At 37.6% G+C, this 16,752-nt stretch overlaps 1 protein-coding gene across 1 annotated transcript in view; it reads left to right on the top strand.

Moving 5' to 3' along the window:
* The window catches only part of LOC140150108 (hyalin-like), a 44,750-nt gene that overhangs the window by 399 nt on the left and 27,599 nt on the right, over positions 1 to 16,752 (top strand). The window contains exons 2-12 of the mRNA XM_072172111.1: positions 9,323 to 9,595; positions 9,747 to 9,860; positions 9,991 to 10,233; positions 10,759 to 11,001; positions 11,341 to 11,583; positions 12,438 to 12,680; positions 13,000 to 13,242; positions 13,533 to 13,775; positions 14,182 to 14,424; positions 15,494 to 15,736; positions 16,059 to 16,424. Of these exons, the coding sequence (XP_072028212.1) occupies positions 9,323 to 9,595; positions 9,747 to 9,860; positions 9,991 to 10,233; positions 10,759 to 11,001; positions 11,341 to 11,583; positions 12,438 to 12,680; positions 13,000 to 13,242; positions 13,533 to 13,775; positions 14,182 to 14,424; positions 15,494 to 15,736; positions 16,059 to 16,424 (2,697 nt within the window). The remainder of the gene's footprint in view (positions 1 to 9,322; positions 9,596 to 9,746; positions 9,861 to 9,990; positions 10,234 to 10,758; positions 11,002 to 11,340; positions 11,584 to 12,437; positions 12,681 to 12,999; positions 13,243 to 13,532; positions 13,776 to 14,181; positions 14,425 to 15,493; positions 15,737 to 16,058; positions 16,425 to 16,752) is intronic.

Here is a 16,752-nt window from a genome sequence, read left to right as displayed (position 1 = left end):
ATTCTAAATACGAGGAATGTCCTTCCTTCTGAGATCAAATGATTTTTTTAAATTCGTGATATAATACATTATTGCATATTATTCGGGATATTATTATGACAAGTTTGATATTTTTGTTGATATTTCATAGTCCTCGCAGTAAACGCTTAATGTAGCTGGAGTGAAAAGCCGGCCATCAATTGAAATTTTTGACCGTCCATATTATTGCAGATACATGACTGTATTCATTTTTTCCCAAACAAAACCTACATTATTTTGGTGTTTGGGGCAAAATGTATCTTCAATACGAAAGGTCAAAATTTTCATATGATGGACGGCTTTTCATCCCAGCTACATACACTTTAGGCCGCAGTACATAATTAGATTTACTAGCGGTCACCCGTCTTTCGCGGTTCATAAATGAATGCAATATGCAAAATAGCGGTCACTCATGAGTCAATGCAGTCATTGCAAGAATAATTCAGAAGTCAATATAATCATTGCCATTATGTAACTAATGTTTAGGTAAATGATGGTATGCATGGTCATGGTCACTCACTGGACACATGACACATGAATGTTGGGGTCAATTTTATTGTACATGTTCAAGTGTGGTCATTATTGTACATGTTGAAGCAGGAAGTGTGGTCAGATCAATGTTTGTTTTCATTATTATGTAAATGAGATGTTATGTCCAAAAAGGACATTGACCCTTTTGAGTAAACAATTGATGTAAATTAGATGCTAATAGCTTTGAGTACACAATTGACATAGTGGATTTATTGTGAGCTTGACAAATAATAAATCTGGAGGTGTAGCAGTGATTGAATAAACAATATATTGATTGCCAGTGAACTCCTGTGTATTATGATATGAGTGACCGGATAGGAGACAAAAAAATTGACCTGCGAGTCAAAATACTGCAACCTTATTGGAGGTGATTAGTCTGAAAGGCCCTTTCAGTGCATTTAAAACTAATTAACTTAATTAGACCCCCTTAACGTAAACAAAAACAAAATTCGACATTTTATTGAAGTGCGCACGACCCTGAACAACATTTATTTTCATTTTAGACTTTTTTATAGTCTATATTTTCTTCATTTCAGCTTAGTTTAGCAGTTGTCATGGTTGTGTGCAAATTCCTATTACTATTAGATACGTTGTAATAAAACATGATTTTAAACATTTGTATATTACTTTTCTCTGAGGGCTTGCAGCAAAATTGATATTTTATTTTCCTTGGTATGGGTTTGTGGCTAGTAGTCAGGTAATGATGATGATATGATGATGATGTCGACGACGACGACGATGATGATAATGATGACGCTGATGATGACGATGATGATGATGATGATGATGATGATGGATAATACAACTGATGTCAGATGATTATTAGAGTCGTGATGGTGACGATGATGGCAGTGATGAGGATTTAATTTAGTATGAAATTCTCACCCCCCCCCCTCCCGCACCCACCAGTCAATGTTGTTTTGATACTGAGACAGGAACGGACATGATGATGATGATGATGAACAAATCAAATCAAATCAAAGATGATAACGATGACGATGATGATGATGATGATGATTAATACACAAACAAAAAGAGGAACAAACATGCCTAGCATGTAATTCTATTTTTAACATGGAAAAATTTGACCTCTTATCTACTCGCAAACTGAGATTATGCATATCTTATCTCTTCAATAAACATTGTAAAAGTCGATTTGGCCTTGGCATGGGCCCTTGCTGAAAATATGTCACATGTTCGGATTATAAAGACACAGTTTGTTGACCCTATAATGTTTGTGCACTCATCAATTGACCTCTGAGTGTATTGGGTATAAATGCATGATCTTCTATAACAACAGGTTAACTTTCTTGTTGAATGGAGGCCTCGAGGTCACTGAACTGTGTATTAAGAGATGATGTATTTTTTGGGTCATAGCACACGTGTTAAGCAAAAACATATACATGAGAAGTAACCAGGTTACATCTTCTCTGCTGTGACTGATACCATAGAAACGTGCTCTTTGTTTAAACATTGCAAGTAACATGAGTGGCAAACATTAATGTTTCGTATTGCTTGCACCCCCCACCCCCCCCCAAGCAATGTTGGAGCCAATACTAGACCAAATGTCCGTTCCTGTCTCAGTACCAAAACAACATTGACTGGTGGGTGCAGGAGGGGGGGTGTGAGAATTTCATACTAAATTAAATCCCTCATCACTGCCATCATCGTCACCATCACGACTCTAATAATCATCTGACATCAGTTGTATTATCCATCATCATCATCATCATCATCATCATCATCGTCATCGTCATCATTATCATCATCGTCGTCGTCGTCGTCGTCGTCGTCGTCGACATCATCATCATATCATCATCATTACCTGACTACTAGCCACAAACCCATACCAAGGAAAATAAAATATCAATTTTGCTGCAAGCCCTCAAGAGAAAAGTAATATACAAATGTTTAAAATCATGTTTTATTACAACGTATCTAATAGTAATAGGAATTTGCACACAACCATGACAACTGCTAAATTAAGCTGAAATGAAGAAAATATAGACTATAAAAAGTCTAAAATGAAAATAAATGTTGTTCCTGTTCTTCGCATCGCAAAAGTCACTTTTTCGAAATAATGTAACCCGTAAAAGTTTTTAGCCTCACCAAGTCGCCAGTTTCAGTAATTTATTATAGATACAATTTATTTCGAGGACTGTAAAATTTCAAAAATATCATTTTTAATCATTTGCAATAAAATTTGTATTATATCGCGAATTTAAAAAAAAATCAAAATTATTTGATATCAGAAGACCAGAATGCAATTCGATATGTCCATGGGCGTAAATCGGTGGGGACAGGGGACACGTCCCCTCACTTTTAAAGTGGGGGACACAATATCAAATGTCCCCCCCCCCACACACACATTTTGGTCCCCACCCAAACAAATGGGGAAAAGAGAGAAGAGAAAGGGAGAAAAAGAGAGAGAAAAGGGAGAAAAAGAGAAGAGAAAAAGTTAAATTGCACCTAATTGAGTAGGCCCATCACTGCCCATGCCTAAAAAAAAAAAAAAAAAAAAAAAAAGGTCTGACGGTTTTTATAGGCATTGCTTGAAGGCGGGTCCACGGCCGAAAAGCCTGTGAAAATTACTGGGGGCCCGCCAATATGCTGGGCTCGTCACATTTTATCACACAAAAAAGTTACTAAGACCGACCAGGGATCTACACGAAGGGATAAGCATCCTAGACTGCTGCCCTCATTCGGAATATGTATCCTAGGTCTAGACAATAGGCGGATTAGCGGCCATTTTGTCTTCGACATGATTTTATTCACGTGTCCTTGGACTTTAGTACACAAATAAATAAGTTAACAGGTTTACAATATTAAAATTATATTTTGAATATACAATATATTCTGTAGTAAATCGATCAAATGACGGTGATTGTTCAGGTATTATATGCTTGATAAAATTAAACTGTCTGACCAGCTAGTATTCTCCCCCGCCGTCAGTGTGATTCCAGACACTCCACGTACCGTGTTGCGAAGGTGGAGGAGAGTAAAGCTGTATTGACGAACACGCATGCGTTAAAAAATATATAGCCTAGGTCTAACAATAGCGTGACGTAGTTTCCGGCATTGTTCCTATGCACTTTCACCCTCCTGGACGGACTCAATGCTGATGACTTCAACATCAATCCATGTATGCTTTAGTAATTGCGAATCTCATATCTCAAGTAAAATTGTGCAAGTTGAGTTCAGGCCCTTTTTTTGTCTTAAAAATATTGTAAAAATGATGCACCAAATGACTTCATTTGGACCTTCATATTGCAAAATTTTCAAACATCTCAGGGGGATATCCCCCTCAGACACCCCCCTGCGTATATATACACAAGTCATCGCATTCGCTTCTGTTTAAGACATCCGTACACTTTATGTTTTTAGCCTATAAAACAGTATGAATAGTCAATAATAGTTTACGAATGGCTTCAACTTGTTCTATAAACTAAAATTTTACACAATTATAGTGTCAAAATCTGAAAATTGTACACCAAATGGCTTCAATTGGCCCTTCATTTGCATAATTTTGCAACTTCTAGGGGGAACAACCCACTTCACACTCCCCCTCCCTTGCATATGCATAAAGTAGTTGCCCTTTTAGGCTTCTGCTTTGGACCCCGGCACTTTGTTTTTAAAAGCAATAATTCATACATGGCTGCAATTAGGCCATCATTTTCACAAATTTTCGGCTTTTTCAAACTAAAATTATACACAATAATAGTGCCAAAATGGTCCACCAAATGGCTTCAATTAGGTCTTCATTTTGCAAAAGTTTCTCACTTCTCAGACACCCCCCTACGTCGCGCAGGCGCGACGTGCGGCGCTGTCGCCGCGCCGAAGTATCAATGACTAATAATTCAGTGTCATTGTGTCCCCCCCCCACTTTCAAAAACGGATTTACGCCCCTGGATATGTCTGATGTGCTCTTAGGTCCCACAAAAACGAGTGAAAACGTCGCTATCCGAGCCCTTAATATAATAGTGCTCAGTATAAATTACACGAAATAGTGATCGCTTTGGACCCAACATTTGGGTTTTCCGTGGATGCGCTTAAGGGATCTGGAATGCTAGCGTTTTGAGCGTTTCGACAGTATTTTTTGTGGGACATATCGAATTGCATTATCAGACATATCGAATTGCATTCTGAATACGAAGAATGTCTTTCTGATATCAAATAATTTTAATTTTTTGAAATTCACGATATAATACAAATTTTATGACATTTTAGGACATTCTTCGTATTCAGAATGCAATTCGATATGTCTGATGTGCTCTAATGTCCCACAATAAATACTGTCCAAACGTTCATACCCCAGCCCTTAAAGTTTTAAATTTTGCAATTTTCTGTTGACTGTTGGTCAATGCCATCACTCATTTGGAAGTTTTGGGTAGATTCTAGCAATTTTTGGTTATATTTAATATTGAGCTATGGCAAACTACCTGAACTTAAACTTCTGCAGGCTATGCCAGGGAGTCAGAAAAATTGCAACTATACTAGTGAGATATTACATTTTATTAGGTTTATTATCCTTAAGAAAGGCGACCTCTCTCTTATGACAAACTATCGTGGTATTTCGCTTATGTCCATTTGCCGCAAAAGTGTACAAGATCCTTTTGAACAGGATCCGACGGTTCCGACCTCACATTGATCCTTTACTGAGAAGCGACAGGCTGGCTTTAGATCAGGTCGTAGCTGTGCTCAGCAAATACACATTTTGAGGAGGATCATGGAAGGCTTCAAGGAGTACCAACTTCCCTTGACGGTCACTTTTGTGGACATCAAAAAAAGCCTTTGACTCCATCAACAGATCCGTCATGTTTTCAGTGCTGCGGTATTATGGAATACTAAAGGTGGTAAATGCCATCCAGGTGCTCTACAAGGACTCTAATAGTGCTGTTATGGTAGCTGGAAGTATCTCAGAGTCTTTCCAAGTAACAACTGGAGCTCAGGGTGATGTGTTCCTGTTCATTATCCTGGTAGATTACCTTCTGAAGAAATCAACTTTTGGAATTGACGCTGGAATTGTTACATACCCACGTCGGTCAAACAGGTATCCAACACCACTCCACTGGTTGCCAGAGTCAAAATTTCTCGGCCGTATAGGCCTACTGCGTCTTGAAGATGACGAGCCTGTGAAAGAATATGCCCTTTATATTCCACCAGAGGAAACCGGGACGGCCGCACACACTGTACTAGTATGTCCAGCACCTCCTAGGATATACTGAAGGGATGCTGCAGCCAAACCAGGCAGCCAAACAGAATTGTTTCGCGTGCCCAAGATCGCAATAGTTGGAGAAAACTTGTAGTCGCCTGCTCCGCAGCCGACTGATGATGATGATGTTGATGATGAGCTTTATGGTTATGATAATTACACATTTTTGGGTCTTTCCCCCGATATTTAACCATACAGGGTGTCCCAGAAAAAAATACCGGGTGAATGAATTTGGATATAGGCCTTACTCGAGAAACGGACATCGGAATCAAACAATTTAAATGTACAGCGGGTAGGTCATTTTATCGTGCATCATTATACCAGTACATACATTTTATTTGATTCGGTTGACTGGTTGCGAAGAAATTAACGATTACATAATGCACGCATCAATGCAGTTCATTCCAAGTTTGATTAACAGGCGCTTTCTCATATACGCTCACCCCTTCCAAAAGTTTGTGTATCTCATTAAATTTAATCCTCATTATCTAGTTTATAATCCAACGGTGTGTTATTTTAGGCCTATGTTATTCATGCTTTCACTGAAGATGACGAGAAAAAAACCACGATTTCTGTAATTGGAAACTTCCCAGCTTTAATTCTTTATCACGTTATGCAAATATGTTATATTTTAACTTTCCAAAGAACATTTGAGCCACAGATGACAATGATCAAGTGCTAATAACTTCAAACTTGAAATGAAGTGAATTGACGTATGCGTTATGTAATCGCTCATTTCAAACGATTCAAGTAAAATTTGCATATAAGATGCACAAAAAGATGGGCTATACGCTGTTTTTTGTTTTGTTTTAATTCTAATGCCTATTTCTCGACTTGCGTCCTTGATCATCCACCCGGTATTTTTTTATGGGACACCCTGTAAACAATCAATTTCCCAAGCGTTTAATGTTTTTGAGAACTGATATTTTCTTATAGTATAGATGTCCAACTAACTCAAGCTTTACACATTGTCTCAATTTTGGGTCATTTTAAATAGGCCTATAATTTAAATTGCTCAAGGATCCCGTCAAGGATACAAAGTGTCACCAGCCGGATTCGATTCTAGGCTACGCACAAAAAGTATCCGAATACTTAAAACAAAAGCAATATCTTAAGGGGTCGGTCACCCACCTTTGCAGAGTAGGCCTATTTTTTGTGGGACCTGAGAGCACATCAGACACACCAAATTACATACGAGGAATGTCCTTCTGATATCAAATAATTTGGATTTTTGCAGTGCCGCCGAAAGCCATACGGACCCGGGGGTGAACGCACGAGCCCCATTTGATCAGCAATGAATGAACTGTCACAAAAAGATCCAGTGTTTATTTTTTTCAAATTCATTTCCACTCAGTTTATTTTAATTTAGTTTTCAGTTATTTTGATCATACGGATAAAGTTTGCAAATTGCGTAGTAGACTATGCCATAGTCGATTTTTGATAAATAAAAGCATGCTATTAATCATGATGAAAGCATTCAGTTGAACTCGAAATTATACTGATATTTATTACATCAAAATACTAGTATAAAATTATTGTGAAGAAAAAGTTTATATAATTATATTAGTGACAGTAAAAGAAAGTAAAGTGTACGTAGGCTTATATTATTGAATGCAACATATCATAATGTCATAATTATATTGGCACTTCAATACTGAACAATTCTGATTTTATATAGAATCTACGAGTTAAAAATGGAAGCTAACAAACAGAGGGGGTACGGTAACTGAAAAGATCAGTTGTGAAAATCTATCAATTGTGCACACATTAATTAAATCAGAGTTTTAAGCTTAAAGACAATATCCAGAGTATACACAATGGGCAAGTGGACTACGGAGGAGTCTAATTGCGTAGCCGCTCGTGTAGGCTATTGAAACTTGCAGGCGCGTTTCTTGTTTCTTGCTACGTAAATTCCGGGGTGGGTACTGCCCAATATTCTACGAAGTGTGGTCCATTCATGCGATCTTTCCCGTGTTATGCAAATTAACATGTTTCTGACCAAATTTAAGCTCATACGTTTAACACGTAACCTTTACTAGATGCACTTTTTGATCAGTTTTAAATATTTATTGTTTAAAGATGAATTGCTCGTTGGTTGGCAATAGAATAGTAACGGTAGAAAGCATACATCATCATGATATAGGCCTACATAAACGGCGACTAGCGATCGTGCAAAAGTAAAAGCGTTTTAAAAGTCTATTAAGGCTCTGATGCATGGACATTTACCTCGGTGTCTTGACTTCCGATATAGGTAGTTAATACTACTGTGGTTTTGAAATATTTAGTAGGCTTCCAATGTATCCAGACATACCATTGTCAGCATTAAGTTAATTAGTTTGATTGATAAAATATTTAACATTGTTCTAGGTAATTATAAATAATAATAGGTTAATAACAAAACAAAAAGCGGCAGAAATTGCACCTGAGCACACATTTTCGTCCCAAGAGCTTCCAAGCAGAGAACAACAAGCAGTGAATGTCTCCACCACAGTCTTTGATTACACTACACGGTTGAGTGCATAGCAATGTAGGAGCTGTGAAGCTTCTAGTTAATAATGGGCCTCTTTGATTAGTTTTGGTCGAAACCTCAAGTGTTCCCTTCATCCAATCAGAATTTGTTTTATATCAAACGAAAGCTAACACTTCCCCCTAAAAACACTTTTAGTCACTAGGTCAACAGATAACACAAATCAATGTTATAGCAAGGCGAATGTGGAAAATCTGTTGAAAACTACCTATCCAAGCACATTTTTTGACCAAAATGTAGGTTTTAAAAGTCAAAACCTCAAGTGTTCCTTTCATTTTTTGAATTTTGACCAATTTCACCAAAAATATTTGAAATTTGGGCCAAAATAGTGCTTTTTTATGATTTTTTTTGAAAAATCAGCATTTTTTGACCATTTTTGGTGCAAATTTCTCAAAGTTGGTCGAAATTTAAAAAAAAAAAACAAAAAAAAAACGGGTCCTAGAATTTAAAAATTAATAAAACAAAATTTTGGCCCAAGAATTTTTTTGTTACGATGCAAGAAAAAGAAGTGGGCCAAAAACCGTTATTTTTGGGATTTTGGGCCAAAAATGGCATTTTGGCCCAAATTTGACCTCACAGATGAACTTATCAAGTCTTTGCCATTCTAAATATGTATACTTTTATATACTTTAGACCAACAATGTAGAAGTTATGAGGCCCGAAAGTTTCCATAATTCCAGGGTTCAGACCAACCTTAAGAGCACCGATCAGATGATTCATGATTCAACTCAATTCAGTCACTTTTTGCTACACAAAGAAATGAAAGTGGCCCTGCAGTTTTAGGACTACTTTACACAACTGGCTATATCTCCACTTGTAGACCACTTTTATTGAAACAAAGCTTATGTAGTAGTTTTAAAAAAAATACCTTGATGATGCAGTAAAATTCAAACCAATCAATAAGTGACATAAAGCTATTTTCTAAATTGTATAAAATTTTGTATTACAACCTGTATAAATTTAAAAAAAAATCGAATGTGGTCAATGATAATTACGAACGCAGTCGTATAATTCTGTTTTTGGATTACTTGTAGGAATTTGCCTAGTCAACTGTCAAGTTTGTGTACTGAAACAAAGACCAGACCCATCTCAAAGAGGCACTTTAAGATGGTCACTATCCTATAACGAAAGATGTTTTTGTCAAGCGGTAGTAGCGCCTCGACCGCCTACTCAAGCATGTAATGGAGTAGACGAATATGCAGAAGATATAAAACTGTGGTATGTGGATGACCCGAGACCATTAATAAACCGTATCAATTGGACTAAGGAAGCGCTTGACAAGCTATTGGACAGAGCTGAGTATTGTGGTAAGCATACCACTTTTGAAATTATAGAGTAGCCTAAAAGTTTAAAATGAATCTCACACAGAAAATTTTGTCAGGATATGTAAAGTGGTAGTCAAAATAGGTCTTTACACAATAAACCTTATTTTTTGTTCTTCCGCTTTATATTTGTTAGGGAGGAACGAGTGTGATTCGAACCCTTGCGAACATAGAGGGACTTGTCATGACAGAATTGGGAAGTACATATGCACATGCTTGGGTGGATATTCCGGTGATCGTTGTGAAATGGGTAAGCAGGAAAGAAAAACAATAATGATTAGCGTCTCCACCCGCTTTTAAGTATTCTGAAATGTACTTTGTTTCGGAACTTTTTGCTTGCTTGTTTCTTTGGCATTCTCTATCATTTTTACATGTTATAGATTACGAAGCACCAGTCATCGTCAATGTTCCAGAAAGCATTATACAAGTCACTGACCCAGAAATGCCAACCGCTGTCGTAATATGGATACCACCTACAGGAATTGACAACTCTGGTTCGCAAACTCTGACATCAAGTCATATCCCTGGTACGGTATTCCCAATTGGTGTGACGAGAGTGACGTATTACTCAACTGATGATGCAGGAAATACGGTGACTTCGTCGTTCACTGTGACGATACAAGGTAACGATCATGTATGACTCACATAAGACTGCTTTTCATTTAAAAGTTATGATTCTTAAGAAGCGCTTGCACAGTGTTAACAAGTAAGTAGTGTTTTTTGGTAGCGTTGAAATCGGCATAATGTGATGTACCATGAGTAAAGCTATTTCATAAAAGATGTGAATCACTTTTTATGTATTTGAATAGTTGTTGTGTAGTAATGTGATTACTGCTATCGGCTGCTATATGCACTTTTCCTCCCAGCTACATACACTTAAGGTCATATCATTAGATTTATAAAGTTTAAATGTCAAAAATATGAAAAATGTCATTTTTAACCATTTATCATAAAATTTGTATTATATCGCGAATTTCAAAAAATATTTGATATCAGAAGGATATTCCTCGTATTCAAAATGCAATTTGGTGTGTTTGATGTGCTCTCAGGTCCCACAAAAATACTGTGCAAACGTCGCTATCCGAGCCTTTTTATGCAAGTTTGAAATTTGACCCTGTATGATCATTGATGATTCGACGATCTTTTAGATCATGAGAAACCGGTCATCGACAATATGCCAGCAAACATAATACAAGACACAGACCCTGGAATGTCAACAGCTACCGTGATATGGACATTACCTACAGGGAGTGACAATTCTGGCTCTCAAACTCTGGCCTCAAGTCATACTCCTGGTTCGTCGTTCCCGACTGGTGTGACGATAGTGACGTATAACTCAACTGATGCTGCAGGAATTACGGTGACTTCGTCGTTCACTGTGACGATACAAGGTAACGATTATGTATGGCTTACATAAGACTGCTTTTCATTTACAAATTATGATTTTTGTTTCAGAACCGCTTGCAAAATGTTAACAAGTACTAATACCTTAGGCTATCTTTATAGCTGGCTCACATACATGTTCTTATGTTTATAGATCTTACTTTAAATAATGCGTATGAACCAGTTTCTGAATGGACTTGAAACATTACACTAATTAAATGTTTGGTGGATGATTATCGCATAGCCTCGGAGTCCATTTTAGCCAGTTACAGCACTGGTCCTTTAGCTTCGGTTCAAATCACTCAATCCGTACTAAAAATTTGTCGTATTGGGTTGATCCCTGTTAGATCATGAGAAACCGGTCATCAACAATGTACCGACAAACAAAATACAAGACACAGACCCGGGTATGGCAACAGCTGTGGTGACATGGGCATCGCCTACAGGGAGTGACAATTCCGGCTCGCAAACTCTGACATCAAGTCATACTCCTGGTACGTCGTTACCGATTGGTGTGACAATCGTGATGTATAACTCAACTGATGATGCAGGAAATACGGGAACTTCGTCATTCACGGTGACGATACAAGGTATTATGATACCTGTACTTCAAAATGTTTATATGCTATTTAATTTAATCATATGAACCAACTGATTTTGTAATTTCATGCAACTAGTCCAAATATTTCCACGTACTTGCAGAGGTTTCGAAAGCTGACAATTTTCTTTATCGATGCTATTGTTGCAGTGACCATGTTGAAGATCTGTGTACAGCTGATGATTTTTGCTGCTTAGCAACCTAGTTGCCAGTTGATTTTTCTTCAGTTATCAGATCGTCGAAGACGTGACTCAAGTTGCCCCTCGTCTCTGTTCATGGTTTTTGACGGTTCATAGTTTTTGACGGTTTTTGACGATCGTCTTTGACGATCTGATAACTGAAGAAAAATCAACTGGCATCAGCTGTACACAGATCGTCACTGCAACAATAGCATCGATAAAGGAAGTTGTCAGCTTCCGAAACGTCTGCAAGTAAGTGGAAATATTTGGACTAGTTGTATGAAATTACAAATATCTGTTTACCATAAACAGTCCTGATGAATATCATTGTCTTCAAGAAATCATATGAACCAGTTTCTGAGTAGCTTCAAGCATTTTCATTAGATAAATATCAAGTCCATAGAAAGGTTGTTTATTTTATAGACCCCAGATTCCAGTCCTCCGAAGAACCAGAAGGCACTGGTTTCAATTCATTTTCATTTTTAATAAGACGTACTCCTTTATCACATGGACACTGTTCTTGCAATAAATGGTATATTATGTTTAAGTCTTATTCCTGAGGCCCAACGATTCGGTTAATTAGGTAAAGAGATCAAATCAATTTTAGAATAACAGTCCTAGTCTTTAGAATATTCATCAGATCCTGTGTGTTATTCGTTTGATATAGACGCTGAGAACCCAGTCATCGGTAATGTACCAGCAAATATAATACAAGACACAGATACGGGTATGTCAATAGCTACCGTGATATGGACATTACCTACAGGGAGTGACAATTCTGGCTCTCAAACTCTGGCCTCAAGTCATACCTCTGGTTCGTCATTCCCGATTGGTGTGACGATAGTGACGTATAACTTAACTGATGATGCAGGAAATACGGTGACTTCGTCATTCAGTGTAACGATACAAGGTAATATTCGGCTCACATAGATGTTTATATGTTTATAGATCTTATTTAATATGTACGAACCAGTTTCTGAATGTTCATTAAGCATTACATTAATTAAATATTAGGTCCATGGAAAGGTTGTTAATCGCATCAACTCGGAGTCCAGTCGTCCGAAGAACGGGAGCGTCCTAGTCATCGAGTTAAACTTAGTTTTGCGTTTACACAGAGATTTACCTATTTACAGCACTGGTCTTTTGCTTTTTGTTAGACAGGCATTCAGTTCAAATCACGCAATCCGTACTAAAATAATGATTTGTCGTATTGGTTTGATCCTTGTTAGATCATGAGAAACCGGTCATCGACAATATGCCAGCAAACATAATACAAGACACAGACCCTGGAATGTCAACAGCTACCGTGATATGGACATTACCTACAGGGAGTGACAATTCTGGCTCTCAAACTCTGGCCTCAAGTCATACTCCTGGATCGTCATTCCCGATTGGTGTCACGATAGTGACGTTTAACACAACTGATGATGCAGGAAATACGGGGACTTCGTCATTTACTGTGACGATACAAGGTAATGATCATGTATGGCTGACACAAATGTTCTTATGTTAGATCTTATTTAATACGCAAGCATTACATTATTAAATATTAGGTCCATGGAAAGGCTGTTAATTGTATAGACTCAGAGTGCAGTCGTCCGAAGGATAAGAGCTCACTGGTCACCGAGTTAACTTTGTTCTGCGTTCACACAGAGATTAAGCCATTTACAGCACTGGTCGTTTGCTTTTGTACGACAGGCCTTCGGTTCAAATCACACAATCCGTACTAAATAATTTGTCGTATTGGTTTGAATCTCGTTAGATCATGAGAAGCCGGTCATCGACAACGTGCCAGCAAACATGATACAAGAAACTGATCCCGGAATGCCAATAGCTACCGTTGCATGGACATTACCTACAGGGAGTGACAATTCTGGCTCTCAAACTCTGACATCAAGTCATACTTCTGGATCGTTATTTCCGATTGGTGTGATGATAGTGATGTATAACTCAACTGATGATGCAGGCAATATGATAACTTCGTCATTCACTGTGACGATACAAGGTATTATGATATATGATTATTCTTGACTATGTTTACATCACATTGAATATAATTACATAAGCCAGTTTCTGAGTGGACTTGACACATTTACGTTAATTACATATCAGGTCCATTGGAAAGGTTGTTTATTTCATAGACTCCGATTTCATGCAACTTTGTTGAGTGTTTATGTAGATGTAAATTTCAGTCCTTCGAAGGTCCCGGAGTCACTGGTTTCAATTCCATTTCATTTTTAACAACACGCATTCCTTTCACATGGACACTTGCAGTAAATTGCATTTGCATTTTGTTTCTGTCTAAGTTTAAGACGTATTGCTGAACACAAACGGTCATAATTATCATTTATGTAATCACAGACCTACCCATCAGAATATTAATTATATCCCACTTGTTATTCGCATGATAGATGGTGAGAACCCAGTAATCGATAATGTACCAGAAAACATAATACAATACACTGACCCAGGAATGTCAACAGCTATCGTGACTTGGACATCACCGACATCAAGTGACAATTCTGGCTCTCAAACTCTGACATCAAGTCATACTCCTGGTACGTCATTCCCGATTGGTGTGACGATAGTGACGTATAACTCAACTGATGATGCAGGAAATACAATGACTTCGTCATTTAATGTGACGATAAAAGGTACAGTCATTTTCAATGTTAGTAAAATTACATTAAAGTACTTTTGGTAAGATAAATCGACAAAATAGTTTTAGAAAGGTTTCTAGTTCGACCCTTGAAAATGGAGATTTCTTTACAGTGCGTCACCAATCACAAGGAGAACGTTTAACGCGGGCCAGGGTCAGTGTATCAGATCAAAATTATACAGGTCATGACCCGGGGTCATGACACATGACGCGATATCTGTTCTTAAGTAGAGATATTACAGATTCATGTAAAATGTCTTAACTTGTCTTTGATAATGAGCTGCTATATTAAGGGCTATGCCCCCCTGTCCGTGCCTAAAAATCGTTATCCCCTTTGGACGGGTTACAAAACCTTTGTCCTGTCGCATTTTGAACGTGCCACAAACCACCCCCTTTCCACGCGCAAGATTTCGGGGAACTCAAATTTAAAACCTTTTTATTGTCTTATCATATAATGCCAGCGCAGCGAGCAGGACATTTTGCATATTTGAACGTATTCCTAACGAAACGTTGACTAAAACATCTGTGCCAAAAATCGCTTTTCAACCTGGAAAATCGTTTGTCCCCCATTTCATGCTTTTCGACCCGCCATAAAAATTCTTGTCCCAGCTTTTGACCCCCCCCCCATAATTTACCAACCCGGGGTACGCATAATTATTGCACCACCCCTCAGTACGTCTATGTCGCAAAACACCGAGAAAATTGAATTTAGATGATTTTTACGAATGAACAAATTCAAGTTGCCGATTGCATGAATAAGTAATAAACCTCAAATGCGAAGAGTGCGATCAAGTTAACAGTATGCTTCGACTATATTTATAAATACGTATTTATAAAATATACGCACGTGACCCACGACAAGACCAGCTAGCGTGACCAAATCCTCATGCCATTGAAAAGGATAGGAAGAACTCTTTAGTAAATATCATCACTATTTAAGTATTAATTGAATAGCAACATTATTACAAATGGGGAATTCCGAATTTGTAATATGTTATCAAAAACAACAAGTATTTGCCGAAGGAAAAAATTGTTTACCGAGATTTATTTTTCATTATTTATAGATAATGAAGATCTCATCATTGGGAATGTTCCAGCAAATATAATACAAAATGCTGTCTTGGGAATGGTAACAGCTGTCGTGACATGGATACCACCTACAGGGAGTGAGCACTCTGGCTCGCAAACTCTGACATCAAGTCATACCCCTGGTTCGTCGTTCCCGATTGGTGTGACGAGAGTGACGTATAACTTAACTGATGACGCAGGAAATACAGTGACTTCGTCATTCACTGTAACGATACAAGGTATTCTGAATTGTTCAACATAAGATGTTTAGAATATTTCCTTCTGCTAAAGGATAGTCTCTTGTAGTGATGTTATTGTTGTTTATCAAATATAGCTTCATAGTCGAAGTTTGCAAACTATGTACTATATGGATGTAGAGAAGATCTGAAAGTGTATGAGAACTATGATCGAAGACGGGGTATTTGTACGACCTACGCATTGTAACATGGCAAAATGAATGACCACCATGAAACTTTTTACATACGGTATAAATTGATTTTGATTTTTGAAGACCCCTCGTATTTAGACTCAAGATTGATCGTTTCTCTTAATTTCACGCAGATAGCCGATGTCCTCAGGAAGAATTTCAAATGGCTTTGAACTTCTCCCTTACAATACAGTCACCAGAATACCCTTCTAATTACTTGGTTGACACGGTATGTGAGTGGACTGTAACACCAGCAGCAATGCGTAGGGTCCTAGTTCAGTTCCTCGATTTTGATCTTGAATTTGGATACGACGTTTTGTACATTGGAATTACTGACAAACCAAGATCTCTTCAGTACACCGGTAATCCTGGTAATCAAATTCTTCCGTCTCCCATTTTATCTTCGGTTAATGAAAAGCTACTTTTTGAATTCACATCAGACCATATTATCACTCAACGAGGATTCTCCTTGTTATTGAAGGATGTAACTAATAATGAAGGTGAGAAAGCTGAATTTATTTATTTTCCATTACAGGGTGAAGACAGAAGCGCGACACGATCCATAATTGTTATGTTCCTCCGAATTTACTTGAAATATTCTTGTTAAATATTGTTTAAAACGTTTTGTTATTTAACTTGCAACATATCCAGAGGATTACAAATCGTACAATGGAACACCAAAACATTCAAACATTGCAAAAGACCCCCCCCCACCCCCCACCCACTAGCCATACACTCTAGTTGCCTGATTCCTGTATTTTGGTACATGAATAGTACACTAACTATAAGAGCAATTAATGCTTATATTTTTCTTCTATTATTTGGGGG

This window comes from Amphiura filiformis, chromosome 4 (genome assembly GCF_039555335.1).
Source record: "Amphiura filiformis chromosome 4, Afil_fr2py, whole genome shotgun sequence".
In the NCBI taxonomy this organism is placed as follows: Eukaryota; Metazoa; Echinodermata; class Ophiuroidea; order Amphilepidida; family Amphiuridae; genus Amphiura; species Amphiura filiformis.
This window is presented reverse-complemented; position numbering and strand designations above follow the sequence as displayed.